Source organism: Chiloscyllium punctatum, chromosome 21, assembly GCF_047496795.1.
Source record: "Chiloscyllium punctatum isolate Juve2018m chromosome 21, sChiPun1.3, whole genome shotgun sequence".
In the NCBI taxonomy this organism is placed as follows: Eukaryota; Metazoa; Chordata; class Chondrichthyes; order Orectolobiformes; family Hemiscylliidae; genus Chiloscyllium; species Chiloscyllium punctatum.
In genome coordinates this window covers 22,460,806-22,488,590 of record NC_092759.1, presented here as the reverse complement: position 1 = coordinate 22,488,590, position 27,785 = coordinate 22,460,806, and the positions used below count along the sequence as shown (strand labels likewise).

General features: G+C 54.8%; 1 protein-coding gene across 1 annotated transcript in view; it reads right to left on the bottom strand.

Moving 5' to 3' along the window:
• Positions 1 to 27,785, bottom strand: part of LOC140492654 (calmodulin-binding transcription activator 1-like) — a 79,612-nt gene that overhangs the window by 39,221 nt on the left and 12,606 nt on the right. Inside the window, exon 3 of the mRNA XM_072591693.1 lies at positions 24,953 to 25,199. Coding sequence (XP_072447794.1) covers positions 24,953 to 25,199 — 247 coding nt within the window. The remainder of the gene's footprint in view (positions 1 to 24,952; positions 25,200 to 27,785) is intronic.

Below are 27,785 nucleotides of genomic sequence, written 5' to 3'. Positions count from 1 at the left end.
GAGAGTGTGTGTAGGAGGGAGTGAGAGTGTGTGTAGGCGGGAGTGTGTGAGTGTGTAGGTGGGAGTGTGTGTGTGTGTAGGCGGGAGTGTGTGAGTGTGTAGGTGGGAGTGTGAGTGTGTGTAGGCGGGAGTGTGAGTGTGTGTAGGCGGGAGTGTGAGTGTGTGTAGGTGGGAGTGAGAGTGTGTGTAGGAGGGAGTGAGAGTGTGTGTAGGCGGGAGTGTGTGAGTGTGTAGGTGGGAGTGTGAGTGTGTGTAGGCGGGAGTGTGTGTGTGTGTAGGCGGGAGTGTGTGTGTGTGTAGGCGGGAGTGTGAGTGTGTGTAGGTTGGAGTGAGAATGTGTGTTGGCGGGAGTGAGAGTGTGTGTAGGAGGGAGTGTGTGAGTGTGTAGGTGGGAGTGTGAGTGTGTGTAGGTGGGAGTGAGAGTGTGTGTAGGAGGGAGTGAGAGTGTGTGTAGGCGGGAGTGTGTGAGTGTGTAGGTGGGAGTGTGTGTGTGTGTAGGCGGGAGTGTGTGTGTGTGTAGGCGGGAGTGTGTGTGTGTGTAGGCGGGAGTGTGTGTGTGTGTAGGTGGGAGTGAGAGTGTGTGTAGGTGGGAGTGAGAGTGTGTGTAGGAGGGAGTGAGAGTGTGTGTAGGAGGGAGTGAGAGTGTGTGTAGGCGGGAGTGTGTGAGTGTGTAGGCGGGAGTGTGTGAGTGTGTAGGTGGGAGTGTGAGTGTGTGTAGGTGGGAGTGAGAGTGTGTGTAGGAGGGAGTGAGAGTGTGTGTAGGCGGGAGTGTGAGTGTGTGTTGGCGGGAGTGTGAGTGTGTGTAGGCGGGAGTGTGTGAGTGTGTAGGTGGGAGTGTGAGTGTGTGTAGGTGGGAGTGAGAGTGTGTGTAGGTGGGAGTGTGAGTGTGTGTAGGCGGGAGTGTGTGAGTGTGTAGGTGGGAGTGTGAGTGTGTGTAGGCGGGAGTGTGTGTGTGTGTAGGTGGGAGTGTGAGTGTGTGTAGACGGGAGTGAGAGTGTGTGTAGGAGGGAGTGAGAGTGTGTGTAGGCGGGAGTGTGAGTGTGTGTTGGCGGGAGTGTGAGTGTGTGTAGGTTGGAGTGAGAATGTGTGTTGGCGGGAGTGAGAGTGTGTGTAGGAGGGAGTGTGTGAGTGTGTAGGTGGGAGTGTGAGTGTGTGTAGGCGGGAGTGTGTGTGTGTGTAGGCGGGAGTGTGTGTGTGTGTAGGCGGGAGTGTGTGTGTGTGTAGGTGGGAGTGAGAGTGTGTGTAGGTGGGAGTGAGAGTGTGTGTAGGAGGGAGTGAGAGTGTGTGTAGGAGGGAGTGAGAGTGTGTGTAGGCGGGAGTGTGTGAGTGTGTAGGCGGGAGTGTGTGAGTGTGTAGGTGGGAGTGTGAGTGTGTGTAGGTGGGAGTGAGAGTGTGTGTAGGAGGGAGTGAGAGTGTGTGTAGGCGGGAGTGTGAGTGTGTGTTGGCGGGAGTGTGAGTGTGTGTAGGCGGGAGTGTGTGAGTGTGTAGGTGGGAGTGTGAGTGTGTGTAGGTGGGTGTGAGAGTGTGTGTAGGAGGGAGTGTGAGTGTTTGTTGGCGGGAGTGAGAGTGTGTGTAGGAGGGAGTGTGAGTGTGTGTAGACGGGAGTGAGAGTGTGTGGAGGCGGGAGTGAGAGTGTGTGTAGGCGGGAGTGAGAGTGTGTGTAGGCGGGAGTGTTAGTGTGTGTAGGCGGGAGTGAGAGTGTGTGTGTAGGCGGGAGTGTGTGTGTGTGTGTAGGCGGGAGTGTGTGTGTGTGTAGGTGGGAGTGAGAGTGTGTGTAGGAGGGAGTGTGTGTGTGTGTAGGTGGGAGTGTGAGTGTGTGTAGGCGGGAGTGTGAGTGTGTGTAGGTGGGAGTGAGAGTGTGTGTAGGAGGGAGTGTGAGTGTGTGTAGGAGGGAGTGAGAGTGTGTGTAGGAGGGAGTGTGCGTGTGTGAAGGCGGGAGTGTGAGTGTGTGTAGGAGGGAGTGTGAGTGTGTGTAGGTGGGAGTGAGAGTGTGTGTAGGTGGGAGTGTGAGAGTGTGTAGGCGGGAGTGAGAGTGTGTGTAGGTGGGAGTGCGAGTGTGTGTAGGTGGGAGTGCGAGTGTGTGTCGGTTGGAGTGAGAATGTGTGTTGGCGGGAGTGAGAGTGTGTGTAGGAGGGAGTGAGAGTGTGTGTAGGAGGGAGTGAGAGTGTGTGTAGGAGGGAGTGTGTGTGTGTGTAGGCGGGAGTGTGAGTGTGTGTAGGCGGGAGTGTGAGTGTGTGTAGGTGGGAGTGAGAGTGTGTGTTGGCGGGAGTGAGAGTGTGTGTAGGCGGGAGTGTGAGTGTGTGTAGGAGGGAGTGTGAGTGTGTGTAGGCGGGAGTGAGAGTGCGTGTAGGAGGGAGTGTGTGTGTGTGTAGGCGGGAGTGAGAGTGTGTGTAGGTTGGAGTGAGAATGTGTGTTGGCGGGAGTGTGTGTGTGTGTAGGAGGGAGTGAGAGTGTGTGTAGGAGGGAGTGTGTGTGTGTGTAGGAGGGAGTGAGAGTGTGTGTAGGAGGGAGTGAGAGTGTGTGTAGGTGGGAGTGTGCGTGTGTGTAGGTGGGAGTGAGAATGTGTGTTGGCGGGAGTGTGAGTGTGTGTTGGCGGGATTGTGAGTGTGTGTAGGAGGGAGTGTGAGTGTGTGTAGGTGGGAGTGAGAGTGTGTGTAGGCGGGAGTGTGAGTGTGTGTAGGAGGGAGTGAGAGTGTGTGTAGGAGGGAGTGTGTGTGTGTGTAGGCGGGAGTGAGAGTGTGTGTAGGTGGGAGTGAGAGTGTGTGTAGGAGGGAGTGAGAGTGTGTGTAGGTGGGAGTGAGAGTGTGTGTAGGCGGGAGTGTGTTTGTGTGTAGGCGGGAGTGTGTGAGTGTGTGTATGTGGGAGTGTGTGTGTGTTGGCGGGAGTGAGAGTGTGTGTAGGCGGGAGTGTGAGTGTGTGTAGGAGGGAGTGTGAGTGTGTGTAGGTGGGAGTGAGAATGTGTGTTGGCGGGAGTGTGAGTGTGTGTTGGCGGGATTGTGAGTGTGTGTAGGCGGGAGTGAGAGTGTGTGTAGGAGGGAGTGTGAGTGTGTGTAGGTGGGAGTGAGAGTGTGTGTAGGCGGGAGTGTGAGTGTGTGTAGGTGGGAGTGAGAGTGTGTGTAGGAGGGAGTGTGAGTGTGTGTAGAAGGGAGTGTGTGTGTGTGTAGGAGGGAGTGTGTGTGTGTGTAGGTGGGTGTGAGAATGTGTGTTGGCGGGAGTGAGAGTGTGTGTATGCGGGAGTGTGAGTGTGTGAAGGTGGGAGTGAGAGTGTGTGTAGGCGGGAGTGTGTGTGTGTGTAGGCGGGAGTGTGTGTGTGTGTGTAGGTGGGAGTGTGTGTGTGTTGGCGGGAGTGAGAGTGTGTGTAGGAGGGAGTGTGAGTGTGTGTAGGTGGGAGTGTGAGTGTGTGTAGGAGGGAGTGTGAGTGTGTGTAGGTGGGAGTGAGAATGTGTGATGGCGGGAGTGTGAGTGTGTGTTGGCGGGAGTGTGAGTGTGTGTAGGTGGGAGTGTGAGTGTGTTGGCGGGAGTGAGAGTGTGTGTAGGAGGGAGTGTGAGTGTGTTGGCGGGAGTGAGAGTGTGTGTAGGCGGGAGTGTGAGTGTGTGTAGGCGGGAGTGAGAGTGTGTGTAGGCGGGAGTGAGAGTGTGTGTAGGCGGGAGTGAGAGTGTGTGTAGGAGGGAGTGAGAGTGTGTGTAGGCGGGAGTGTGTGTGTGTGTAGGCGGGAGTGTGAGTGTGTGTAGGTTGGAGTGAGAGTGTGTGTAGGAGGGAGTGAGAGTGTGTGTAGGCGGGAGTGTGTGAGTGTGTAGGTGGGAGTGTGAGTGTGTGTAGGCGGGAGTGAGAATGTGTGTTGGCGGGAGTGTGAGTGTGTGTAGGCGGGAGTGAGAGTGTGTGTAGGCGGGAGTGAGAATGTGTGTTGGCGGGAGTGTGAGTGTGTGTTGGCGGGATTGTGAGTGTGTGTAGGAGGGAGTGTGAGTGTGTGTAGGTGGGAGTGAGAGTGTGTGTAGGCGGGAGTGTGAGTGTGTGTAGGTGGGAGTGAGAGTGTGTGTACGAGGGAGTGAGAGTGTGTGTAGGTGGGAGTGAGAGTGTGTGTAGGCGGGAGTGTGTTTGTGTGTAGGCGGGAGTGTGTGAGTGTGTGTATGTGGGAGTGTGTGTGTGTTGGCGGGAGTGAGAGTGTGTGTAGGAGGGAGTGTGAGTGTGTGTAGGCGGGAGTGTGAGTGTGTGTAGGAGGGAGTGTGAGTGTGTGTAGGTGGGAGTGAGAATGTGTGTTGGCGGGAGTGTGAGTGTGTGTTGGCGGGATTGTGAGTGTGTGTAGGAGGGAGTGTGAGTGTGTGTAGGTGGGAGTGAGAGTGTGTGTAGGCGGGAGTGTGAGTGTGTGTAGGTGGGAGTGAGAGTGTGTGTAGGAGGGAGTGTGAGTGTGTGTAGAAGGGAGTGTGTGTGTGTGTAGGTGGGTGTGAGAATGTGTGTTGGCGGGAGTGAGAGTGTGTGTTTATGCGGGAGTGTGAGTGTATGAAGGTGGGAGTGAGAGTGTGTGTAGGCGGGAGTGTGTGTGTGTGTAGGCGGGAGTGTGAGTGTGTGTAGGTGGGAGTGAGAGTGTGTGTAGGCGGGAGTGTGTGTGTGTGTAGGCGGGAGTGTGTGTGTGTGTAGGCGGGAGTGTGTGAGTGTGTGTAGGTGGGAGTGTGTGTGTGTTGGCGGGAGTGAGAGTGTGTGTAGGAGGGAGTGTGAGTGTGTGTAGGCGGGAGTGTGAGTGTGTGTAGGAGGGAGTGTGAGTGTGTGTAGGTGGGAGTGAGAATGTGTGATGGCGGGAGTGTGAGTGTGTGTTGGCGGGAGTGTGAGTGTGTGTAGGTGGGAGTGTGAGTGTGTTGGCGGGAGTGAGAGTGTGTGTAGGAGGGAGTGTGAGTGTGTTGGCGGGAGTGAGAGTGTGTGTAGGCGGGAGTGTGAGTGTGTGTAGGCGGGAGTGAGAGTGTGTGTAGGCGGGAGTGAGAGTGTGTGTAGGCGGGAGTGAGAGTGTGTGTAGGAGGGAGTGAGAGTGTGTGTAGGCGGGAGTGTGTGTGTGTGTAGGCGGGAGTGTGTGAGTGTGTAGGTGGGAGTGTGAGTGTGTGTAGGTGGGAGTGAGAGTGTGTGTAGGAGGGAGTGAGAGTGTGTGTAGGCGGGAGTGTGTGAGTGTGTAGGTGGGAGTGTGAGTGTGTGTAGGCGGGAGTGTGTGTGTGTGTAGGCGGGAGTGTGTGTGTGTGTAGGCGGGAGTGTGTGTGTGTGTAGGTGGGAGTGAGAGTGTGTGTAGGAGGGAGTGAGAGTGTGTGTTGGCAGGAGTGAGAGTGTGTGTAGGAGGGAGTGTGAGTGTGTGTAGGAGGGAGTGTGTGTGTGTGTAGGTGGGAGTGTGAGTGTGTGTAGGCGGGAATGTGAGTGTGTGTAGGTGGGAGTGAGAGTGTGTGTAGGAGGGAGTGTGAGTGTGTGTAGGAGGGAGTGAGAGTGTGTGTAGGCGGGAGTGTGAGTGTGTGTAGGAGGGAGTGAGAGTGTGTGTAGGAGGGAGTGTGAGTGTGTGTAGGTGGGAGTGAGAGTGTGTGTAGGCAGGAGTGAGAGTGTGTGTAGGAGGGAGTGAGAATGTGTGTTGGCGGGAGTGAGAGTGTGTGTAGGAGGGAGTGTGTGAGTGTGTAGGTGGGAGTGTGAGTGTGTGTAGGTGGGAGTGAGAGTGTGTGTAGGAGGGAGTGAGAGTGTGTGTAGGCGGGAGTGTGTGAGTGTGTAGGTGGGAGTGTGTGTGTGTGTAGGCGGGAGTGTGTGAGTGTGTAGGTGGGAGTGTGAGTGTGTGTAGGCGGGAGTGTGAGTGTGTGTAGGCGGGAGTGTGAGTGTGTGTAGGTGGGAGTGAGAGTGTGTGTAGGAGGGAGTGAGAGTGTGTGTAGGCGGGAGTGTGTGAGTGTGTAGGTGGGAGTGTGAGTGTGTGTAGGCGGGAGTGTGTGTGTGTGTAGGCGGGAGTGTGTGTGTGTGTAGGCGGGAGTGTGAGTGTGTGTAGGTTGGAGTGAGAATGTGTGTTGGCGGGAGTGAGAGTGTGTGTAGGAGGGAGTGTGTGAGTGTGTAGGTGGGAGTGTGAGTGTGTGTAGGTGGGAGTGAGAGTGTGTGTAGGAGGGAGTGAGAGTGTGTGTAGGCGGGAGTGTGTGAGTGTGTAGGTGGGAGTGTGAGTGTGTGTAGGCGGGAGTGTGTGTGTGTGTAGGCGGGAGTGTGTGTGTGTGTAGGCGGGAGTGTGTGTGTGTGTAGGTGGGAGTGAGAGTGTGTGTAGGTGGGAGTGAGAGTGTGTGTAGGAGGGAGTGAGAGTGTGTGTAGGAGGGAGTGAGAGTGTGTGTAGGCGGGAGTGTGTGAGTGTGTAGGCGGGAGTGTGTGAGTGTGTAGGTGGGAGTGTGAGTGTGTGTAGGTGGGAGTGAGAGTGTGTGTAGGAGGGAGTGAGAGTGTGTGTAGGCGGGAGTGTGAGTGTGTGTTGGCGGGAGTGTGAGTGTGTGTAGGCGGGAGTGTGTGAGTGTGTAGGTGGGAGTGTGAGTGTGTGTAGGTGGGAGTGAGAGTGTGTGTAGGTGGGAGTGTGAGTGTGTGTAGGCGGGAGTGTGTGAGTGTGTAGGTGGGAGTGTGAGTGTGTGTAGGCGGGAGTGTGTGTGTGTGTAGGTGGGAGTGTGAGTGTGTGTAGACGGGAGTGAGAGTGTGTGTAGGAGGGAGTGAGAGTGTGTGTAGGCGGGAGTGTGAGTGTGTGTTGGCGGGAGTGTGAGTGTGTGTAGGTTGGAGTGAGAATGTGTGTTGGCGGGAGTGAGAGTGTGTGTAGGAGGGAGTGTGTGAGTGTGTAGGTGGGAGTGTGAGTGTGTGTAGGCGGGAGTGTGTGTGTGTGTAGGCGGGAGTGTGTGTGTGTGTAGGCGGGAGTGTGTGTGTGTGTAGGTGGGAGTGAGAGTGTGTGTAGGTGGGAGTGAGAGTGTGTGTAGGAGGGAGTGAGAGTGTGTGTAGGAGGGAGTGAGAGTGTGTGTAGGCGGGAGTGTGTGAGTGTGTAGGCGGGAGTGTGTGAGTGTGTAGGTGGGAGTGTGAGTGTGTGTAGGTGGGAGTGAGAGTGTGTGTAGGAGGGAGTGAGAGTGTGTGTAGGCGGGAGTGTGAGTGTGTGTTGGCGGGAGTGTGAGTGTGTGTAGGCGGGAGTGTGTGAGTGTGTAGGTGGGAGTGTGAGTGTGTGTAGGTGGGAGTGAGAGTGTGTGTAGGTGGGAGTGTGAGTGTGTGTAGGCGGGAGTGTGTGAGTGTGTAGGTGGGAGTGTGAGTGTGTGTAGGCGGGAGCGTGTGTGTGTGTAGGTGGGAGTGTGAGTGTGTGTAGACGGGAGTGAGAGTGTGTGTAGGAGGGAGTGAGAGTGTGTGTAGGCGGGAGTGTGAGTGTGTGTTGGCGGGAGTGTGAGTGTGTGTAGGTTGGAGTGAGAATGTGTGTTGGCGGGAGTGAGAGTGTGTGTAGGAGGGAGTGTGTGAGTGTGTAGGTGGGAGTGTGAGTGTGTGTAGGTGGGAGTGAGAGTGTGTGTAGGAGGGAGTGAGAGTGTGTGTAGGCGGGAGTGTGTGAGTGTGTAGGTGGGAGTGTGAGTGTGTGTAGGCGGGAGTGTGTGTGTGTGTAGGTGGGAGTGTGAGTGTGTGTAGGCGGGAATGTGAGTGTGTGTAGGTGGGAGTGAGAGTGTGTGTAGGAGGGAGTGTGAGTGTGTGTAGGAGGGAGTGAGAGTGTGTGTAGGCGGGAGTGTGAGTGTGTGTAGGAGGGAGTGAGAGTGTGTATAGGAGGGAGTGTGAGTGTGTGTAGGTGGGAGTGAGAGTGTGTGTAGGCGGGAGTGAGAGTGTGTGTAGGAGGGAGTGTGTGTGTGTGTAGGCGGGAGTGGGAGTGTGTGTAGGTTGGAGTGAGAATGTGTGTTGGCGGGAGTGAGAGTGTGTGTAGGAGGGAGTGTGTGAGTGTGTGTAGGTGGGAGTGTGTGTGTGTGTAGGTGGGAGTGTGAGTGTGTGTAGGAGGGAGTGTGTGTGTGTGTAGGAGGGAGTGAGAGTGTGTGTAGGAGGGAGTGTGAGTGTGTGTAGTTGGGAGTGAGAATGTGTGTTGGCGGGAGTGAGAGTGTGTGTAGGCGGGAGTGTGAGTGTGTGTAGGTGGGAGTGAGAGTGTGTGTAGGAGGGAGTGAGAGTGTGTGTAGGAGGGAGTGAGAGTGTGTGTAGGCGGGAGTGTGTGTGTGTGTAGGCGGGAGTGTGTGAGTGTGTAGGTGGGAGTGTGAGTGTGTGTAGGAGGGAGTGAGAGTGTGTGTAGGAGGGAGTGAGAGTGTGTGTAGGCGGGAGTGTGTGTGTGTGTAGGCGGGAGTGTGTGAGTGTGTAGGTGGGAGTGTGAGTGTGTGTAGGCGGGAGTGTGTGTGTGTGTAGGCGGGAGTGTGAGTGTGTGTAGGCGGGAGTGTGAGTGTGTGTAGGAGGGAGTGAGAGTGTGTGTAGGAGGGAGTGTCAGTGTGTGTAGGAGGGAGTGTGTGTGTGTGTAGGAGGGAGTGTGAGTATGTGTAGGAGGGAGTGTGAGTGTGTGTAGGAGGGAGTGAGAGTGTGTGTTGGAGGGAGTGTGAGTGTGTGTAGGAGGGAGTGTGAGTGTGTGTAGTTGGGAGTGAGAATGTGTGTTGGCGGGAGTGAGAGTGTGTGTAGGCGGGAGTGTGAGTGTGTGTAGGAGGGAGTGAGAGTGTGTGTAGGAGGGAGTGTCAGTGTGTGTAGGAGGGAGTGTGTGTGTGTGTAGGAGGGAGTGTGAGTGTGTGTAGGAGGGAGTGAGAGTGTGTGTAGGAGGGAGTGAGAGTGTGTGTAGGAGGGAGTGAGAGTGTGTGTAGGTGGGAGTGAGAGTGTGTGTAGGAGGGAGTGAGAGTGTGTGTAGGAGGGAGTGAGAGTGTGTGTAGGCGGGAGTGTGTGTGTGTGTAGGCGGGAGTGTGTGAGTGTGTAGGTGGGAGTGTGAGTGTGTGTAGGTGGGAGTGAGAGTGTGTGTAGGCGGGAGTGTGTGAGTGTGTAGGTGGGAGTGTGAGTGTGTGTAGGTGGGAGTGAGAGTGTGTGTAGGCGGGAGTGTGTGAGTGTGTAGGTGGGAGTGTGAGTGTGTGTAGGCGGGAGTGTGAGTGTGTGAAGGAGGGAGTGTGAGTGTGTGTAGGCGGGAGTGTGAGTGTGTGTAGGCGGGATTGAGAGAGTGTGTAGGCGGGAGTGAGAGTGTGTGTTGGTGGGAATGTGTGTGTGTGTAGGAGGGAGTGTGAGTGTGTGTAGGAGGGAGTGTGAGTGTGTATTGGCGGGAGTGTGTGTGTTGGCGTGAGTGAGAGTGTGTGTAGGAGGGAGTGTGAGTGTGTGTAGGAGGGAGTGAGAGTGTGTGTTGGCGGGAGTGTGAGTGTGTGTTGGCGGGAGTGTGAGTGTGTTGGCGGGAGTGAGAGTGTGTGTAGGCGGGAGTGAGAGTGTGTGTAGGAGGGAGTGTGAGTGTGTGTAGGTGGGAGTGAGTGTGTGTAGGTGGGAGTGTGCGTGTGTGTAGGTGGGAGTGTGTGTGTGTTTGTGGGAGTGAGAGTGCGTGTAGGAGGGAGTGTGAGTGTGTGTAGGTGGGAGTGTGAGTGTGTGTAGGAGGGAGTGTGAGTGTGAGTAGGTGGGAGTGAGAGTGTGTGTTGGCGGGAGTGTGTGTGTGTGTAGGCGGGAGTGTGTGAGTGTGTAGGTGGGAGTGTGAGTGTGTGTAGGCGGGAGTGTGTGTGTGTGTAGGCGGGAGTGTGAGTGTGTGTAGGCGGGAGTGTGAGTGTGTGTAGTTGGGAGTGAGAATGTGTGTTGGCGGGAGTGAGAGTGTGTGTAGGCGGGAGTGAGAATGTGTGTAGGCGGGAGTGTGAGTGTGTGTAGGAGGGAGTGAGAGTGTGTGTAGGAGGGAGTGTCAGTGTGTGTAGGAGGGAGTGTGTGTGTGTGTAGGAGGGAGTGTGAGTGTGTGTAGGAGGGAGTGAGAGTGTGTGTAGGAGGGAGTGAGAGTGTGTGTAGGAGGGAGTGAGAGTGTGTGTAGGTGGGAGTGAGAGTGTGTGTAGGAGGGAGTGAGAGTGTGTGTAGGAGGGAGTGAGAGTGTGTGTAGGCGGGAGTGTGTGTGTGTGTAGGCGGGAGTGTGTGAGTGTGTAGGTGGGAGTGTGAGTGTGTGTAGGTGGGAGTGAGAGTGTGTGTAGGAGGGAGTGTGAGTGTGTGTAGGCGGGAGTGTGAGTGTGTGTAGGAGGGAGTGTGAGTGTGTGTAGGAGGGAGTGTGTGTGTGTGTAGGCGGGAGTGTGTGAGTGTGTGTTGGCGGGAGTGAGAGTGTGTGTAGGAGGGAGTGTGAGTGTGTGTAGGCGGGAGTGTGAGTGTGTGTAGGCGGGAGTGTGAGTGTGTGTAGGTGGGAGTGAGAGTGTGTGTAGGAGGGAGTGTGAGTGTGTGTAGGCGGGAGTGTGAGTGTGTGTAGGCGGGAGTGTGAGTGTGTGTAGGAGGGAGTGTGTGTGTGTGTAGGCGGGAGTGTGTGAGTGTGTGTTGGCGGGAGTGAGAGTGTGTGTAGGAGGGAGTGTGAGTGTGTGTAGGCGGGAGTGTGAGTGTGTGTAGGAGGGAGTGTGAGTGTGTGTAGGTGGGAGTGAGAATGTGTGTTGGCGGGAGTGTGAGTGTGTGTTGGCGGGAGTGTGAGTGTGTGTTGGCGGGAGTGTGAGTGTGTTGGCGGGAGTGAGAGTGTGTGTAGGAGGGAGTGTGAGTGTGTGTAGGCGGGAGTGTGAGTGTGTGTTGGCGGGAGTGTGAGTGTGTGTAGGCGGGAATATGAGTGTGTGTAGGCGGGAGTGAGAGTGTGTGTAGGAGGGAGTGTGAGTGTGTGTAGGTGGGAGTGTGAGTGTGTGTAGGTGGGAGTGAGAGTGTGTGTAGGAGGGAGTGAGAGTGTGTGTAGGCGGAGTGTGAGAGTGTGTAGGTGGGAGTGTGAGTGTGTGTAGGCGGGAGTGTGAGTGTGTGTAGGAGGGAGTGTGAGTGTGTGTAGGCGGGAGTGTGAGTGTGTGTAGGCGGGATTGAGAGAGTGTGTAGGCGGGAGTGAGAGTGTGTGTTGGTGGGAATGTGTGTGTGTGTAGGAGGGAGTGTGAGTGTGTATTGGCGGGAGTGTGTGTGTTGGCGGGAGTGAGTGTGTGTAGGCGGGAGTGTGAGTGTTTGTTGGCGTGAGTGTTTGTTGGCGTGAGTGAGAGTGTGTGTAGGAGGGAGTGTGAGTGTGTGTAGGAGGGAGTGAGAGTGTGTGTTGGCGGGAGTGTGAGTGTGTGTTGGCGGGAGTGTGAGTGTGTTGGCGGGAGTGAGAGTGTGTGTAGGCGGGAGTGAGAGTGTGTGTAGGAGGGAGTGTGAGTGTGTGTAGGTGGGAGTGTGAGTGTGTGTAGGTGGGAGTGTGCGTGTGTGTAGGTGGGAGTGTGTGTGTGTTGGTGGGAGTGAGAGTGCGTGTAGGAGGGAGTGTGAGTGTGTGTAGGTGGGAGTGTGAGTGTGTGTAGGAGGGAGTGTGAGTGTGAGTAGGTGGGAGTGAGAGTGTGTGTTGGCGGGAGTGTGAGTGTGTGTAGGAGGGAGTGTGTGTGTGTGTAGGCGGGAGTGTGTGTGTGTGTAGGCGGGAGTGTGTGAGTGTGTGTAGGTGGGAGTGTGTGTGTGTTGGCGGGAGTGAGAGTGTGTGTAGGAGGAAGTGTGAGTGTGTGTAGGCAGGAGTGTGAGTGTGTGTAGGAGGGAGTGTGAGTGTGTGTAGGTGGGAGTGAGAGTGTGTGTTGGCGGGAGTGTGAGTGTGTGTTGGCGGGAGTGTGTGTGTGTGTAGGCGGGAGTGTGTGTGTGTGTAGGCGGGAGTGTGTGAGTGTGTGTAGGTGGGAGTGAGAGTGTGTGTAGGAGGGAGTGTGAGTGTGTGTAGGCGGGAGTGTGAGTGTGTGTAGGAGGGAGTGTGAGTGTGTGTAGGAGGGAGTGTGTGTGTGTGTAGGCGGGAGTGTGTGAGTGTGTGTTGGCGGGAGTGAGAGTGTGTGTAGGAGGGAGTGTGAGTGTGTGTAGGCGGGAGTGTGAGTGTGTGTAGGCGGGAGTGTGAGTGTGTGTAGGTGGGAGTGAGAGTGTGTGTAGGAGGGAGTGTGAGTGTGTGTAGGCGGGAGTGTGAGTGTGTGTAGGCGGGAGTGTGAGTGTGTGTAGGAGGGAGTGTGTGTGTGTGTAGGCGGGAGTGTGTGAGTGTGTGTTGGCGGGAGTGAGAGTGTGTGTAGTAGGGAGTGTGAGTGTGTGTAGGCGGGAGTGTGAGTGTGTGTAGGAGGGAGTGTGAGTGTGTGTAGGTGGGAGTGAGAATGTGTGTTGGCGGGAGTGTGAGTGTGTGTTGGCGGGAGTGTGAGCGTGTGTAGGAGGGAGTGAGAGTGTGTGTAGGAGGGAGTGTGAGTGTGTTGGCGGGAGTGAGAGTGTGTGTAGGAGGGAGTGTGAGTGTGTGTTGGCGGGAGTGTGAGCGTGTGTAGGAGGGAGTGAGAGTGTGTGTAGGAGGGAGTGTGAGTGTGTTGGCGGGAGTGAGAGTGTGTGTAGGAGGGAGTGTGAGTGTGTGTTGGCGGGAGTGTGAGTGTGTGTAGGCGGGAATATGAGTGTGTGTAGGCGGGAGTGAGAGTGTGTGTAGGCGGGAGTGAGAGTGTGTGTAGGCGGGAGTGAGAGTGTGTGTAGGAGGGAGTGTGAGTGTGTGTAGGCGGGAGTGAGAGTGTGTGTAGGAGGGAGTGTGAGTGTGTGTGGGCGGGAGTGAGAGTGTCTGTTGGAGGGAGTGTGAGTGTGTGTAGGAGGGAGTGTGAGTGTGTGTAGGAGGGAGTGTGAGTGTGTGTAGACGGGAGTGAGAGTGTGTGTAGGCGGGAGTGAGAGTGTGTGTAGGCGGGAGTGAGAGTGTGTTTAGGAGGGAGTGTGAGTGTGTGTAGGTGGGAGTGAGAGTGTGTGTTGGCGGGAGTGTGAGTGTGTGTAGGAGGGAGTGTGAGTGTGTGTTGGCGGGAGTGTGAGTGTGTGTAGGAGGGAGTGTGAGTGTGTGTAGGAGGGAGTGTGAGTGTGTGTAGACGGGAGTGAGAGTGTGTGTAGGCGGGAGTGTGAGTGTGTGTAGGAGGGAGTGAGAGTGTGTGTTGGCGGGAGTGAGAGTGTGTGTAGGCGGGAGTGAGAGTGTGTTTAGGAGGGAGTGTGAGTGTGTGTAGGAGGGAGTGTGAGTGTGTGTAGGAGGGAGTGTGAGTGTGTGTGGGCGGGAGTGAGAGTGTGTGTAGGAGGGAGTGTGAGTGTGTGTAGGTGGGAGTGAGAGTGTGTGTAGGAGGGAGTGTCAGTGTGTGTAGGTGGGAGTGTGTGTGTGTAGGAGGGAGTGAGAGTGTGTGTAGGAGGGAGTGTGAGTGTGTGTTGGCGGGAGTGAGAGTGTGTGTAGGAGGGAGTGTGAGAGTGTGTAGGTGGGAGTGAGAGTGTGTGTAGGAGGGAGTGTGAGTGTGTTGGCGGGAGTGAGAGTGTGTGTAGGAGGGAGTGTGAGTGTGTGTAGGAGGGAGTGTGAGTGTGTGTAGGTGGGAGTGAGAGTGTGTGTAGACGGGAGTGAGAGTGTGTGTAAGCGGGTGTGTGAGTGTGTGTTGGCGGGAGTGTGAGTGTGTGTACGCGGGAGTGAAAGTGTGTGTAGGAGGGAGTGTGAGTGTGTGTAGGTTGGAGTGAGAGTGTGTGTAGGAGGGAGTGAGAGTGTGTGTTGGCGGGAGTGAGAGTGTGTGTAGGTGGGAGTGAGAGTGTGTGTTGGCGGGAGTGAGAGTGTGTGTAGGAGGGAGTGAGAGTGTGTGTAGGCGGGAGTGAGAGTGTGTGTAGGAGGGAGTGAGAGTGTGTGTTGGCGGGAGTGAGAGTGTGTGTTGGCGGGAGTGAGAGTGTGTGTAGGAGGGAGTGAGAGTGTGTGTAGGTGGGAGTGAGAGTGTGTGTAGGTGGGAGTGAGAGTGTGTGTTGGCGGGAGTGAGAGTGTGTGTAGGAGGGAGTGAGAGTGTGTGTAGGTGGGAGTGAGAGTGTGTGTAGGAGGGAGTGAGAGTGTGTGTAGGAGGGAGTGTGTGTGTGTGTAGGAGGGAGTGTGAGTGTTTGTTGGCGGGAGTGTGTGTGTGTGTTGGCGGGAGTGAGAGTGTGTGTAGGAGGGAGTGTGTGTGTGTGTAGGAGGGAGTGTGAGTGTGTGTAGGCGGGAGTGAGAGTGTGTGTAGGGGGGAGTGAGAGTTTGTGTAGGCGGGAGTGTGAGTGTGTGTAGGAGGGAGTGTGAGTGTGTGTAGGCGGGAGTGAGAGTGTGTGTAGGGGGGAGTGAGAATGTGTGTTGGCGGGAGTGAGAGTGTGTGTAGGCGGGAGTGTGAGTGTGTGTTGGCGGGAGTGAGAGTGTGTGTTGGCGGGAGTGAGAGTGTGTGTAGGAGGGAGTGAGAGTGTGTGTAGGTGGGAGTGAGAGTGTGTGTAGGCGGGAGTGAGAGTGTGTGTAGGAGGGAGTGAGAGTGTGTGTAGGAGGGAGTGTGTGTGTGTGTAGGGGGGAGTGAGAATGTGTGTTGGCGGGAGTGAGAGTGTGTGTAGGCGGGAGTGTGAGTGTGTGTAGGCGGGAGTGTGAGTGTGTGTTGGCGGGAGTGTGTGTGTGTAGGTGGGAGTGAGAATGTGTGTTAGCGGGAGTGAGAGTGTGTGTAGGCGGGAGTGTGAGTGTGTGTAGGAGGGAGTGTGAGTGTGTGTAGGAGGGAGTGTGAGTGTTTGTTGGCGGGAGTGTGTGTGTGTGTAGGAGGGAGTGTGAGTGTGTGTAGGTGAGAGTGAGAGTGCGTGTAGGCGGGAGTGTGTGTGTGTGTAGGCGGGAGTGTGTGAGTGTGTGTAGGTGGGAGTGTGTGTGTGTGTAGGCGGGAGTGTGTGAGTGTGTGTAGGTGGGAGTGTGTGTGTGTTGGCGGGAGTGAGAGTGTGTGTAGGCGGGAGTGTGAGTGTGTGTAGGAGGGAGTGTGAGTGTGTGTAGGTGGGAGTGAGAATGTGTGTTGGCGGGAGTGTGAGTGTGTGTAGGCGGGAGTGTGAGTGTGTGTTGGCGGGAGTGTGAGTGTGTGTTGGCGGGAGTGTGAGTGTGTGTTGGCGGGAGTGTGAGTGTGTTGGCGGGAGTGAGAGTGTGTGTAGGAGGGAGTGTGAGTGTGTGTAGGCGGGAGTGTGAGTGTGTGTTGGCGGGAGTGTGAGTGTGTTGGCGGGAGTGAGAGTGTGTGTAGGCGGGAGTATGAGTGTGTGTAGGCGGGAGTGAGAGTGTGTGTAGGCGGGAGTGAGAGTGTCTGTTGGAGGGAGTGTGCGTGTGTGTAGGCGGGAGTGAGAGTGTGTGTAGGCGGGAGTGAGAGTGTGTCTAGGCGGGAGTGAGAGTGTGTGTAGGCGGGAGTGAGAGTGTGTCTAGGCGGGAGTGAGAGTGTGTGTAGGAGGGAGTGTGAGTGTGTGTGTTGGCGGGAGTGTGAGTGTGTGTTGGCGGGAGTGTGAGTGTGTGTTGGCGGGAGTGTGAGTGTGTGTAGGAGGGAGTGTGAGTGTGTGTAGGTGGGAGTGAGAGTGTGTGTAGGCGGGAGTGTGAGTGTGTGTAGGAGGGAGTGTGAGTGTGTGTGTTGGCGGGAGTGTGAGTGTGTGTTGGCGGGAGTGTGAGTGTGTGTTGGCGGGAGTGTGAGTGTGTGTAGGAGGGAGTGTGAGTGTGTGTAGGTGGGAGTGAGAGTGTGTGTAGGCGGGAGTGTGAGTGTGTGTAGGAGGGAGTGTGAGTGTGTGTGTAGATGGGAGTGTGTGTGTAATGCCGGGAGTGTGTGTGTGTGTGTAGATGGGAGTGCGTGTGTGTGTGTAGATGGGAGTGCGTGTGTGTGTGTGTAGATGGGAGTGCGTGTGTGTGTGTAGATGGGAGTGTGTGTGTGTTTAGATGGGAGTGTGTGTGTGTGTAGATGGGAGTGCGTGTGTGTTTAGATGGGAGTGTGTGTGTGTGTAGATGGGAGTGCGTGTGTGTTTAGATGGGAGTGTGAGTGTGTGTAGGAGGGAGTGTGAGTGTGTGTGCAGATGGGAGTGTGTGTGTAGATGGGAGTGTGTGTGTGTGTAGATGGGAGTGTGTGTGTGTGTGTAGATGGGAGTGTGTGTGTGTGTGTGTAGATGGGAGTGCGTGTGTGTGTGTAGATGGGAGTGTGTGTGTGTGTAGATGGGTGTGTGTGTGTGTGTGTGTGTAGATGGGAGTGTGTGTGTGAGTGTAGAAGGGAGTGTGTGTGTGTGTGTGTAGATGGGAGTGTGTGTGTGTGTGTGTAGATGGGAGTGTGTGTGTGTGTGTGTAGATGGGAGTGTGTGTGTGTGTGTAGATGGTAGAGTGCATGTGTGTGTAGATGGGAGTGTGTGTGTGTGTAGATGGGAGTGTGTGTGTAGATGGGAGTGTGTGTGTGTGTAGATGGGAGTGTGCGTGTGTGTAGATGGGAGTGTGTGTGTGTGTGTAGATGGGAGTGTGTGTGTGTGTGTGTGTGTGTAGATGGGAGTGTGTGTGTGTAGATGGGAGTGTGTGTGTGTGTGTGTGTGTGTAGATGGGAGTGTGTGTGTGTGTGTAGATGGGAGTGCGTGTGTGTGTGTAGATGGGAGTGTGTGTGTGTGTAGGCGGGATTGAGAGAGTGTGTAGGCGGGAGTGAGAGTGTGTGTTGGTGGGAATGTGTGTGTGTGTAGGAGGGAGTGTGAGTGTGTGTAGGCGGGAGTGTGAGTGTGTGTAGGCGGGATTGAGAGAGTGTGTAGGCGGGAGTGAGAGTGTGTGTTGGTGGGAATGTGTGTGTGTGTAGGAGGGAGTGTGAGTGTGTGTAGGAGGGAGTGTGAGTGTGTATTGGCGGGAGTGTGTGTGTTGGCGGGAGTGAGTGTGTGTAGGCGGGAGTGTGAGTGTTTGTTGGCGTGAGTGTTTGTTGGCGTGAGTGAGAGTGTGTGTAGGAGGGAGTCTGAGTGTGTGTAGGAGGGAGTGAGAGTGTGTGTTGGCGGGAGTGTGAGTGTGTGTTGGCGGGAGTGTGAGTGTGTTGGCGGGAGTGAGAGTGTGTGTAGGCGGGAGTGAGAGTGTGTGTAGGAGGGAGTGTGAGTGTGTGTAGGTGGGAGTGTGAGTGTGTGTAGGTGGGAGTGTGCGTGTGTGTAGGTGGGAGTGTGTGTGTGTTGGTGGGAGTGAGAGTGCGTGTAGGAGGGAGTGTGAGTGTGTGTAGGTGGGAGTGTGAGTGTGTGTAGGAGGGAGTGTGAGTGTGAGTAGGTGGGAGTGAGAGTGTGTGTTGGCGGGAGTGTGTGTGTGTGTAGGCGGGAGTGTGTGTGTGTGTAGGCGGGAGTGTGTGAGTGTGTGTAGGAGGGAGTGTGAGTGTGTGTAGGCGGGAGTGTGAGTGTGTGTAGGAGGGAGTGTGAGTGTGTGTAGGTGGGAGTGAGAGTGTGTGTTGGCGGGAGTGTGAGTGTGTGTTGGCGGGAGTGTGTGTGTGTGTGTAGGCGGGAGTGTGTGTGTGTGTACGCGGGAGTGTGTGAGTGTGTGTAGGTGGGAGTGAGAGTGTGTGTAGGAGGGAGTGTGAGTGTGTGTAGGCGGGAGTGTGAGTGTGTGTAGGAGGGAGTGTGAGTGTGTGTAGGAGGGAGTGTGTGTGTGTGTAGGCGGGAGTGTGTGAGTGTGTGTTGGCGGGAGTGAGAGTGTGTGTAGGAGGGAGTGTGAGTGTGTGTAGGCGGGAGTGTGAGTGTGTGTAGGCGGGAGTGTGAGTGTGTGTAGGTGGGAGTGAGAGTGTGTGTAGGAGGGAGTGTGAGTGTGTGTAGGCGGGAGTGTGAGTGTGTGTAGGCGGGAGTGTGAGTGTGTGTAGGAGGGAGTGTGTGTGTGTGTAGGCGGGAGTGTGTGAGTGTGTGTTGGCGGGAGTGAGAGTGTGTGTAGGAGGGAGTGTGAGTGTGTGTAGGCGGGAGTGTGAGTGTGTGTAGGAGGGAGTGTGAGTGTGTGTAGGTGGGAGTGAGAATGTGTGTTGGCGGGAGTGTGAGTGTGTGTTGGCGGGAGTGTGAGTGTGTTGGCGGGAGTGAGAGTGTGTGTAGGAGGGAGTGTGAGTGTGTGTAGGCGGGAGTGTGAGTGTGTGTTGGCGGGAGTGTGAGTGTGTGTAGGCGGGAGTGAGAGTGTGTGTAGGCGGGAGTGAGAGTGTGTGTAGGCGGGAGTGAGAGTGTGTGTAGGAGGGAGTGTGAGTGTGTGTAGGCGGGAGTGAGAGTGTGTGTAGGAGGGAGTGTGAGTGTGTGTGGGCGGGAGTGAGAGTGTCTGTTGGAGGGAGTGTGAGTGTGTGTAGGAGGGAGTGTGAGTGTGTGTAGGAGGGAGTGTGAGTGTGTGTAGACGGGAGTGAGAGTGTGTGTAGGCGGGAGTGAGAGTGTGTGTAGGCGGGAGTGAGAGTGTGTTTAGGAGGGAGTGTGAGTGTGTGTAGGTGGGAGTGAGAGTGTGTGTTGGCGGGAGTGTGAGTGTGTGTAGGAGGGAGTGTGAGTGTGTGTTGGCGGGAGTGTGAGTGTGTGTAGGAGGGAGTGTGAGTGTGTGTAGGAGGGAGTGTGAGTGTGTGTAGACGGGAGTGAGAGTGTGTGTAGGCGGGAGTGTGAGTGTGTGTAGGAGGGAGTGAGAGTGTGTGTAGGCGGGAGTGAGAGTGTGTTTAGGAGGGAGTGTGAGTGTGTGTAGGAGGGAGTGTGAGTGTGTGTAGGAGGGAGTGTGAGTGTGTGTGGGCGGGAGTGAGAGTGTGTGTAGGAGGGAGTGTGAGTGTGTGTAGGTGGGAGTGAGAGTGTGTGTAGGAGGGAGTGTCAGTGTGTGTAGGTGGGAGTGTGTGTGTGTAGGAGGGAGTGAGAGTGTGTGTAGGAGGGAGTGTCAGTGTGTGTAGGTGGGAGTGTGTGTGTGTAGGAGGGAGTGTGAGTGTGTGTTGGCGGGAGTGAGAGTGTGTGTAGGAGGGAGTGTGAGAGTGTGTAGGTGGGAGTGAGAGTGTGTGTAGGAGGGAGTGTGAGTGTGTTGGCGGGAGTGAGAGTGTGTGTAGGAGGGAGTGTGAGTGTGTGTAGGAGGGAGTGTGAGTGTGTGTAGGTGGGAGTGAGAGTGTGTGTAGACGGGAGTGAGAGTGTGTGTAAGCGGGTGTGTGAGTGTGTGTTGGCGGGAGTGTGAGTGTGTGTAGGAGGGAGTGAGAGTGTGTGTAGGAGGGAGTGAGAGTGTGTGTACGCGGGAGTGAAAGTGTGTGTAGGAGGGAGTGTGAGTGTGTGTAGGTTGGAGTGAGAGTGTGTGTAGGAGGGAGTGAGAGTGTGTGTTGGCGGGAGTGAGAGTGTGTGTAGGTGGGAGTGAGAGTGTGTGTTGGCGGGAGTGAGAGTGTGTGTAGGAGGGAGTGAGAGTGTGTGTAGGCGGGAGTGAGAGTGTGTGTAGGAGGGAGTGAGAGTGTGTGTTGGCGGGAGTGAGAGTGTGTGTTGGCGGGAGTGAGAGTGTGTGTAGGAGGGAGTGAGAGTGTGTGTAGGTGGGAGTGAGAGTGTGTGTAGGTGGGAGTGAGAGTGTGTGTTGGCGGGAGTGAGAGTTTGTGTAGGCGGGAGTGTGAGTGTGTGTAGGAGGGAGTGTGAGTGTGTGTAGGCGGGAGTGAGAGTGTGTGTAGGAGGGAGTGTGTGTGTGTGTAGGAGGGAGTGTGAGTGTGTGTAGGCGGGAGTGAGAGTGTGTGTAGGGGGGAGTGAGAGTTTGTGTAGGCGGGAGTGTGAGTGTGTGTAGGAGGGAGTGTGAGTGTGTGTAGGCGGGAGTGAGAGTGTGTGTAGGGGGGAGTGAGAATGTGTGTTGGCGGGAGTGAGAGTGTGTGTAGGCGGGAGTGTGAGTGTGTGTTGGCGGGAGTGAGAGTGTGTGTTGGCGGGAGTGAGAGTGTGTGTAGGAGGGAGTGAGAGTGTGTGTAGGTGGGAGTGAGAGTGTGTGTAGGCGGGAGTGAGAGTGTGTGTAGGAGGGAGTGTGTGTGTGTGTAGGGGGGAGTGAGAATGTGTGTTGGCGGGAGTGAGAGTGTGTGTAGGCGGGAGTGTGAGTGTGTGTAGGCGGGAGTGTGAGTGTGTGTTGGCGGGAGTGTGTGTGTGTAGGTGGGAGTGAGAATGTGTGTTGGCGGGAGTGAGAGTGTGTGTAGGCGGGAGTGTGAGTGTGTGTAGGAGGGAGTGTGAGTGTGTGTAGGAGGGAGTGTGAGTGTTTGTTGGCGGGAGTGTGTGTGTGTGTAGGAGGGAGTGTGAGTGTGTGTAGGTGAGAGTGAGAGTGCGTGTAGGCGGGAGTGTGTGTGTGTGTAGGCGGGAGTGTGTGAGTGTGTGTAGGTGGGAGTGTGTGTGTGTGTAGGCGGGTGTGTGTGAGTGTGTGTAGGTGGGAGTGTGTGTGTGTTGGCGGGAGTGAGAGTGTGTGTAGGCGGGAGTGTGAGTGTGTGTAGGAGGGAGTGTGAGTGTGTGTAGGTGGGAGTGAGAATGTGTGTTGGCGGGAGTGTGAGTGTGTGTAGGCGGGAGTGTGAGTGTGTGTTGGCGGGAGTGTGAGTGTGTGTTGGCGGGAGTGTGAGTGTGTGTTGGCGGGAGTGTGAGTGTGTTGGCGGGAGTGAGAGTGTGTGTAGGAGGGAGTGTGAGTGTGTGTAGGCGGGAGTGTGAGTGTGTGTTGGCGGGAGTGTGAGTGTGTTGGCGGGAGTGAGAGTGTGTGTAGGCGGGAGTATGAGTGTGTGTAGGCGGGAGTGAGAGTGTGTGTAGGCGGGAGTGAGAGTGTCTGTTGGAGGGAGTGTGAGTGTGTGTAGGCGGGAGTGAGAGTGTGTGTAGGCGGGAGTGAGAGTGTGTCTATGCGGGAGTGAGAGTGTGTGTAGGCGGGAGTGAGAGTGTGTCTAGGCGGGAGTGAGAGTGTGTGTAGGAGGGAGTGTGAGTGTGTGTGTTGGCGGGAGTGTGAGTGTGTGTTGGCGGGAGTGTGAGTGTGTGTTGGCGGGAGTGTGAGTGTGTGTAGGAGGGAGTGTGAGTGTGTGTAGGTGGGAGTGAGAGTGTGTGTAGGCGGGAGTGTGAGTGTGTGTAGGAGGGAGTGTGAGTGTGTGTGTTGGCGGGAGTGTGAGTGTGTGTTGGCGGGAGTGTGAGTGTGTGTTGGCGGGAGTGTGAGTGTGTGTAGGAGGGAGTGTGAGTGTGTGTAGGTGGGAGTGAGAGTGTGTGTAGGCGGGAGTGTGAGTGTGTGTAGGAGGGAGTGTGAGTGTGTGTGTAGATGGGAGTGCGTGTGTGTGTGTAGATGGGAGTGCGTGTGTGTGTGTGTAGATGGGAGTGCGTGTGTGTGTGTAGATGGGAGTGTGTGTGTGTTTAGATGGGAGTGTGTGTGTGTGTGTGTAGATGGGAGTGCGTGTGTGTTTAGATGGGAGTGTGTGTGTGTGTAGATGGGAGTGCGTGTGTGTTTAGATGGGAGTGTGTGTGTGTGTAGATGGGAGTGTGTGTGTGTGCAGATGGGAGTGTGTGTGTAGATGGGAGTGTGTGTGTGTGTAGATGGGAGTGTGTGTGTGTGTGTAGATGGGAGTGTGTGTGTGTGTGTGTAGATGGGAGTGCGTGTGTGTGTGTGTAGATGGGAGTGTGTGTGTGTGTAGATGGGTGTGTGTGTGTAGATGGGAGTGTGTGTGTGAGTGTAGAAGGGAGTGTGTGTGTGTGTGTGTAGATGGGAGTGTGTGTGTGTGTGTGTAGATGGGAGTGTGTGTGTGTGTGTGTAGATGGGAGTGTGTGTGTGTGTGTAGATGGTAGTGTGCGTGTGTGTAGATGGGAGTGTGTGTGTGTGTAGATGGGAGTGTGTGTGTAGATGGGAGTGTGTGTGTGTGTAGATGGGAGTGTGCGTGTGTGTAGATGGGAGTGTGTGTGTGTGTGTAGATGGGAGTGTGTGTGTGTGTGTGTGTGTAGATGGGAGTGTGTGTGTGTAGATGGGAGTGTGTGTGTGTGTGTGTGTGTGTGTGTGTGTAGATGGGAGTGTGTGTGTGTGTGTAGATGGGAGTGTGTGTGTGTGTAGATGGGAGTGTGTGTGTGTAGATGGGAGTGCGTGTGTGTGTGTAGATGGGAGTGTGTGTGTGTGTGTAGATGGGAGTGTGTGTGTGTAGATGGGAGTGCGTGTGTGTGTGTAGATGGGAGTGTGTGTGTGTGTAGATGGGAGTGTGTGTGTGTGTGTAGATTGGAGTGTGTGTGTGTGTAGATGGGAGTGTGTGTGTGTGTAGATGGGAGTGTGTGTGTGTAGATGGGAGTGCGTGTGTGTGTGTAGATGGGAGTGTGTGTGTGTGTAGATGGGAGTGTGTGTGTGTAGATGGGAGTGCGTGTGTGTGTGTAGATGGGAGTGTGTGTGTGTGTAGATGGGAGTGTGTGTGTGTGTGTGTGTGTAGATGGGAGTGTGTGTGTGTGTGTGTGTGTGTAGATGGGAGTGTGTGTGTGTGTGTGTAGATGGGAGTGTGTGTGTGTGTAGATGGGAGTGCGTGTGTGTGTAGATGGGAGTGTGTGTGTGTGTAGATGGGAGTGCGTGTGTATGTAGATGGGAGTGTGTGTGTGTAGATGGGAGTGTGTGTGTGTGTGTAGATGGGAGTGTGTGTGTGTGTGTGTGTGTGTGTAGATGGGAGTGTGTGTGTGTAGATGGGAGTGTGTGTGTGTGTAGATGGGAGTGTGTGTGTGTGTAGATGGGAGTGTGTGTGTAGATGGGAGTGTGTGTGTGTGTAGATGGGAGTGTGTGTGTGTGTAGATGGGAGTGTGTGTGTAGATGGGAGTGTGTGTGTGTGTAGATGGGAGTGTGCGTGTGTGTAGATGGGAGTGTGTGTGTGTGTAGATGGGAGTGTGTGTGTGTGTAGATGGGAGTGTGTGTGTGTAGATGGGAGTGTGTGTGTGTAGATGGGAGTGTGTGTGTGTGTAGATGGGAGTGTGTGTGTGTGTAGATGGGAGTGTGTGTGTGTAGATGGGAGTGTGTGTGTGTGTGTGTAGATGGGAGTGTGTGTGTGTGTAGATGGGAGTGTGTGTGTGTGTAGATGGGAGTGTGTGTGTAGATGGGAGTGTGTGTGTGTGTAGATGGGAGTGTGCGTGTGTGTAGATGGGAGTGTGCGTGTGTGTAGATGAGAGTGTGTGTGTGTGTAGATGGGAGTGTGTGTGTGTAGATGGGAGTGTGTGTGTGTGAAGATGGGAGTGTGTGTGTGTGTAGATGGGAGTGTGTGTGTGTAGATGGGAGTGTGTGTGTGTAGATGGGAGTGTGAGTGTGTGTGTGTGTGTGTGTGTAGATGGGAGTGTGTGTGTGTAGATGGGAGTGTGTGTGTGTGTGTGTGTGTGTGTAGATGGGAGTGTGTGTGTGTAGATGGGAGTGTGTGTGTGTGTGTGTGTGTAGATGGGAGTGTGTGTGTGTAGATGGGAGTGTGTGTGTGTGTGTGTAGATGGGAGTGTGTGTGTGTAGATGGGAGTGTGTGTGTGTGTGTGTGTGTGTGTGTGTGTGTAGATGGGAGTGTGTGTGTGTAGATGGGAGTGTGTGTGTGTGTAGATGGGAGTGTGTGTGTGTAGATGGGAGTGTGTGTGTGTGTGTGTAGATGGGAGTGTGTGTGTAGATGGGAGTGTGTGTGTGTGTGTGTGTAGATGGGAGTGTGTGTGTGTAGATGGGAGTGTGTGTGTTTGTGTGTAGATGGGAGTGTGTGTGTGTGTAGATGGGAGTGTGTGTGTGTGTAGATGGGAGTGTGTGTGTGTGTAGATGGGAGTGTGTGTGTGTGTGTAGATGGGAGTGTGTGTGTGTGTAGATGGGAGTGTGTGTGTGTGTGTGTAGATGGGAGTGTGTGTGTGTAGATGGGAGTGTGTGTGTGTAGATGGGAGTGTGTGTGTGTGTGTGTGTGTGTGTAGATGGGAGTGCGTTGGTGTGTGTAGATGGGAGTGTGTGTGTGTAGATGGGAGTGTGTGTGTAGATGGGAGTGTGTGTGTGTAGATGGGAGTGTGTGTGTAGATGGGAGTGTGTGTGTGTGTGTAGATGGGAGTGTGTGTGTGTGTAGATGGGAGTGTGTGTGTGTGTATAGATGGGAGTGTGTGTGTGTAGATGGGAGTGTGTGTGCAGATGGGAGTGTGTGTGTGTGTGTAGATGGGAGTGTGTGTGTGTGTAGATCGGAGTGTGTGTGTGTGTAGATGGGAGTGTGTGTGTGTGTGTAGATGGGAGTGTGTGTGTGTGTAGGCGGGAGTGTGTGTGTGTGTGTAGATGGGAGTGTGGAGTGTGTGTGTGTAGATGGGAGTGTGTGTGTGTGTGTGTGTGTAGATGGGAGTGTGTGTGTGTAGATGGGAGTGTGTGTGTGTAGATGGGAGTGTGTGTGTGTGTAGATGGGAGTGCGTGTGTGTGTGTAGATGGGAGTGTGTGTGTGTGTAGATGGGAGTGTGTGTGTGTGTGTGTAGATGGGAGTGTGTGTGTGTAGATGGGAGTGTGTGTGTAGATGAGAGTGCGTGTGTGTGTGTGTAGATGGGAGTGTGTGTGTAGATGAGAGTGCGTGTGTGTGTGTGTAGATGGGAGTGTGTGTGTGTGTGTGTGTGTGTGTGTGTAGATGGGAGTGTGTGTGTGTAGATGGGAGTGTGTGTGTGTGTAGATGAGAGTGCGTGTGTGTGTGTGTAGATGGGAGTGTGTGTGTGTAGATGGGAGTGTGTGTGTGTGTAGATGGGAGTGTGTGTGTGTGTAGATGGGAGTGTGTGTGTGTGTGTGTGTAGATGGGAGTGCGTGTGTGTGTGTAGATGGGAGTGTGTGTGTGTGTAGATGGGAGTGTGTGTGTGTGTAGATGGGAGTGTGTGTGTGTGTAGATGGGAGTGTGTGTGTGTGTGTGTGTAGATGGGAGTGCGTGTGTGTGTGTAGATGGGAGTGTGTGTGTGTGTAGATGGGAGTGTGTGTGTGTGTGTGTAGATGGGAGTGTGTGTGTGTGTAGATGGGAGTGTGTGTGTGTAGATGGGAGTGTGTGTGTAGATGAGAGTGCGTGTGTGTGTGTGTAGATGGGAGTGTGTGTGTGTGTAGATGGGAGTGTGTGTGTGTGTGTGTGTGTCGCCGGGGCGAGGCCCTGTGTAGTGGTTGAGCGTTCCCCTACAGACTCTCTCTCTGAAGCTGGGCCTCACCGTGTACTTGCGGAACGCCGTCTGGATGATCCGAGCTGCCTCATACAGCTCTCGCTGCTCATGGTCGGACAGGGTCAGCAATGCAAACTCACTCTCCATCTTCCCATTGGCAGAGGCATTGAGGAAATCTGACCAATCGGTATTGGCTGGTGTCTCGACTTTCTCCAAGGTGATATCACTGAGTGGAGAGTTGACCGGACTCAGGCAGGGGTTGGATGGTGGTGTCAGTGGCTGACTACACACAGACCTGGGAAATGGCAAACAGTTAGAGTGTGCAACAACACAGTTAGTCATGTTCCTCATCACCAAATACAAGGATCCAAACCCTCCCAGGGACAGGGACAGCACGGGGCTTAGATACAGAGTAAAGCTCCCTCTACACTGTCCCCCATCAAACACTCCCAGGGACAGGGACAGCATGGGGTTAGATACAGAGTAAAGCTCCCTCTACACTGTCCCCCCATCAAACACTCCCAGGGACAGGGACAGCACGGGGTTAGATACAGAGTAAACCCCCCTCTACACTGTCCCCCCAACAAACACACCCAGGGACAGGGACAGCACGGGGTTAGATACAGAGTAAAGCTCCCTCTACAAGGTAAGAAGGTAAGGTAAGGGAAGGTAAGAAGTTTTGATTTAAAAGCGTGTACCTCTGAGGGTTCGACCTCAGTGCTACAGTGGGCGCACAGAGAGGGGAGCCGGAAGGTAAGCAGAGACCAGTTTAAATTAACGTTTGTCTTTTCGCAGTCTGTGTTTTTTTTTCAACTAGGAGCAGGAACCCGGAAGTCGTCAACAGAGGCTTCTGGGAAGGTCAGAAGTTTGAGTGGAGAAGGAACCCGAGACACTACACGTGTAGTGTCTCCCACCCTCCCGCCTCCTCTAAAGGACTCAGTCAGCTGAACAGGTAAGTCACTTAGTGTTCTTGTTTTGGAGACTAAGTGTAGAGTTATGGCAGCGCAGGTGGTGGAATGTTCCTCCTGCAGGATGTTTGAGGTAGGGGTGACCACCGATGCTCCTGCCGACTTCACCTGCAGGAAGTGCAGCCAGCTCCAGCTCCTCACAGACCGGGTTAGGGAACTGGAGCTGGAGTTGGATGAACTGAGGATTATTCGAGAGGCTGAGAGGGTGATAGATAGAAGCTACAGGGACATAGTTACGCCAGAGAACAGAGGTAGCTGGGTAACAGTTAGAGGTGGGAAGGGGAGGAAGCAGGCAGTGCAGGGATCCCCTGTGGTCGTTCCCCTCAACAATAAGTATACCGCTTTGGATACTGTTGGGGGGGGGGACGGGGGGACGGCCTAGCAGGGGTAAGCTGCAGTGACCGGGTCTCTGGCACAAGGTCCGGCTCGGAGGCCCAGAAGGGAAAGGGGGAGAGGTGGAGAGCGCTAGTTATAGGAGACTCTATAGTTAGAGGGACAGACAGGCGGTTCTGTGGACATGGGCAAGACTCTCTGTTGGTTTGTTGCCTCACGGGTGCGAGGGTCCGAGACGTCTCGGACCGTGTCTTCAGAATCCTTAAGGGGGAGGGTGTGCAGCCAGAAGTCGTGATGCACATTGGCACCAACGACATAGATAGGAAGAGGGGTGGGGAGGGCATTCAGGAGCTCAGGGAGTTAGGCTGGAAGCTAAAAGCTAGGATGGACAGAGTTGTCATCTCTGGGTTGTTGCCGGTGCCACTGACAATGAGGCAAGGAATAGGGAGAGAGTGCAGTTGAACACGTGGCTACAAGGATGGTGTAGGAGGGAGGGCTTCAGGTATTTGGACAATTGGACTGCATTCTGGGGAAGGTGGGACCTGTACTAGCAGGGCGGGTTGCACCTGAACCAGAAGGGCACCAATATCCTGGGAGGTAGGTTTGCTGGCACTCTTCGGTGGGGGGGTTTAAACTAATTTGGTAGGGGGATGGGATCCAGACTTGTAGTCCAGCAAGTAGGTTAGCTGTTTTTCAGGATGTCCAAGAATGTAGGGAGGCTGTGGAGAAGGTAGCACTGACAGGGAATACTTGCGGACACAGAGATGGGCTCAAGTGTGTATAAAGAACTGGCTAACCGGTCGAAGGCAGAGAGTGGTGGTAGATGGTAAATATTCAGCCTGGAGTCCAGTTACAAGTGGAGTTCCGCAGGGATCAGTTCTGGGTCCTCTGCTGTTTGTAATTTTTATTAATGACTTAGAGGAGGGAGTCGAAGGGTGGGTCAGTAAATTTGCAGATGATACGAAGATTGGTGGAGTTGTGGACAGTGAGGAGGGCTGTTGTCGGCTGCAGAGGGACTTAGATGTGATGCAGAGCTGGGCTGAGGAGTGGCAGATGGAGTTCAACCCTGCCAAGTGTGAGATTGTCCATTTTGGAAGGACAAATAAGAATGCGGAATACAGGGTTAATGGTAGGGTTCTTGGTCAGATGGAGGAACAGAGGGATCTTGGGGTCTATGTACATAGATCTTTGAAGGTTGCCACTCAGGTGGATAGAGTTTGTAAGAAGACCTATGGTTCATTAGCAGAGGGATTGAATTCAAGAGTCGTGAAGTGATGTTGCAGCTGTACAGGACTTTGGTTAGGCCACAGTTGGAGTACTGTGTGCAGTTCTGGTCGCCTCACTTTAGGAAAGATGTGGAAGCTTTGGAGAGGGTGCAGAGAAGATTTACCAGGATGTTGCCTGGAATGGAGAGTAGGTCGTACGAGGATAGGTTGAGAGTTCTCGGCCTTTTCTCGTTGGAATGGCGAAGGATGAGGGGTGACTTGATAGAGGTTTATAAGATGATCAGAGGAATAGATAGAGTAGACAGTCAGAAACTTTTTCCCCGGGTACAACAGAGTGTTACAAGGGGACATAAA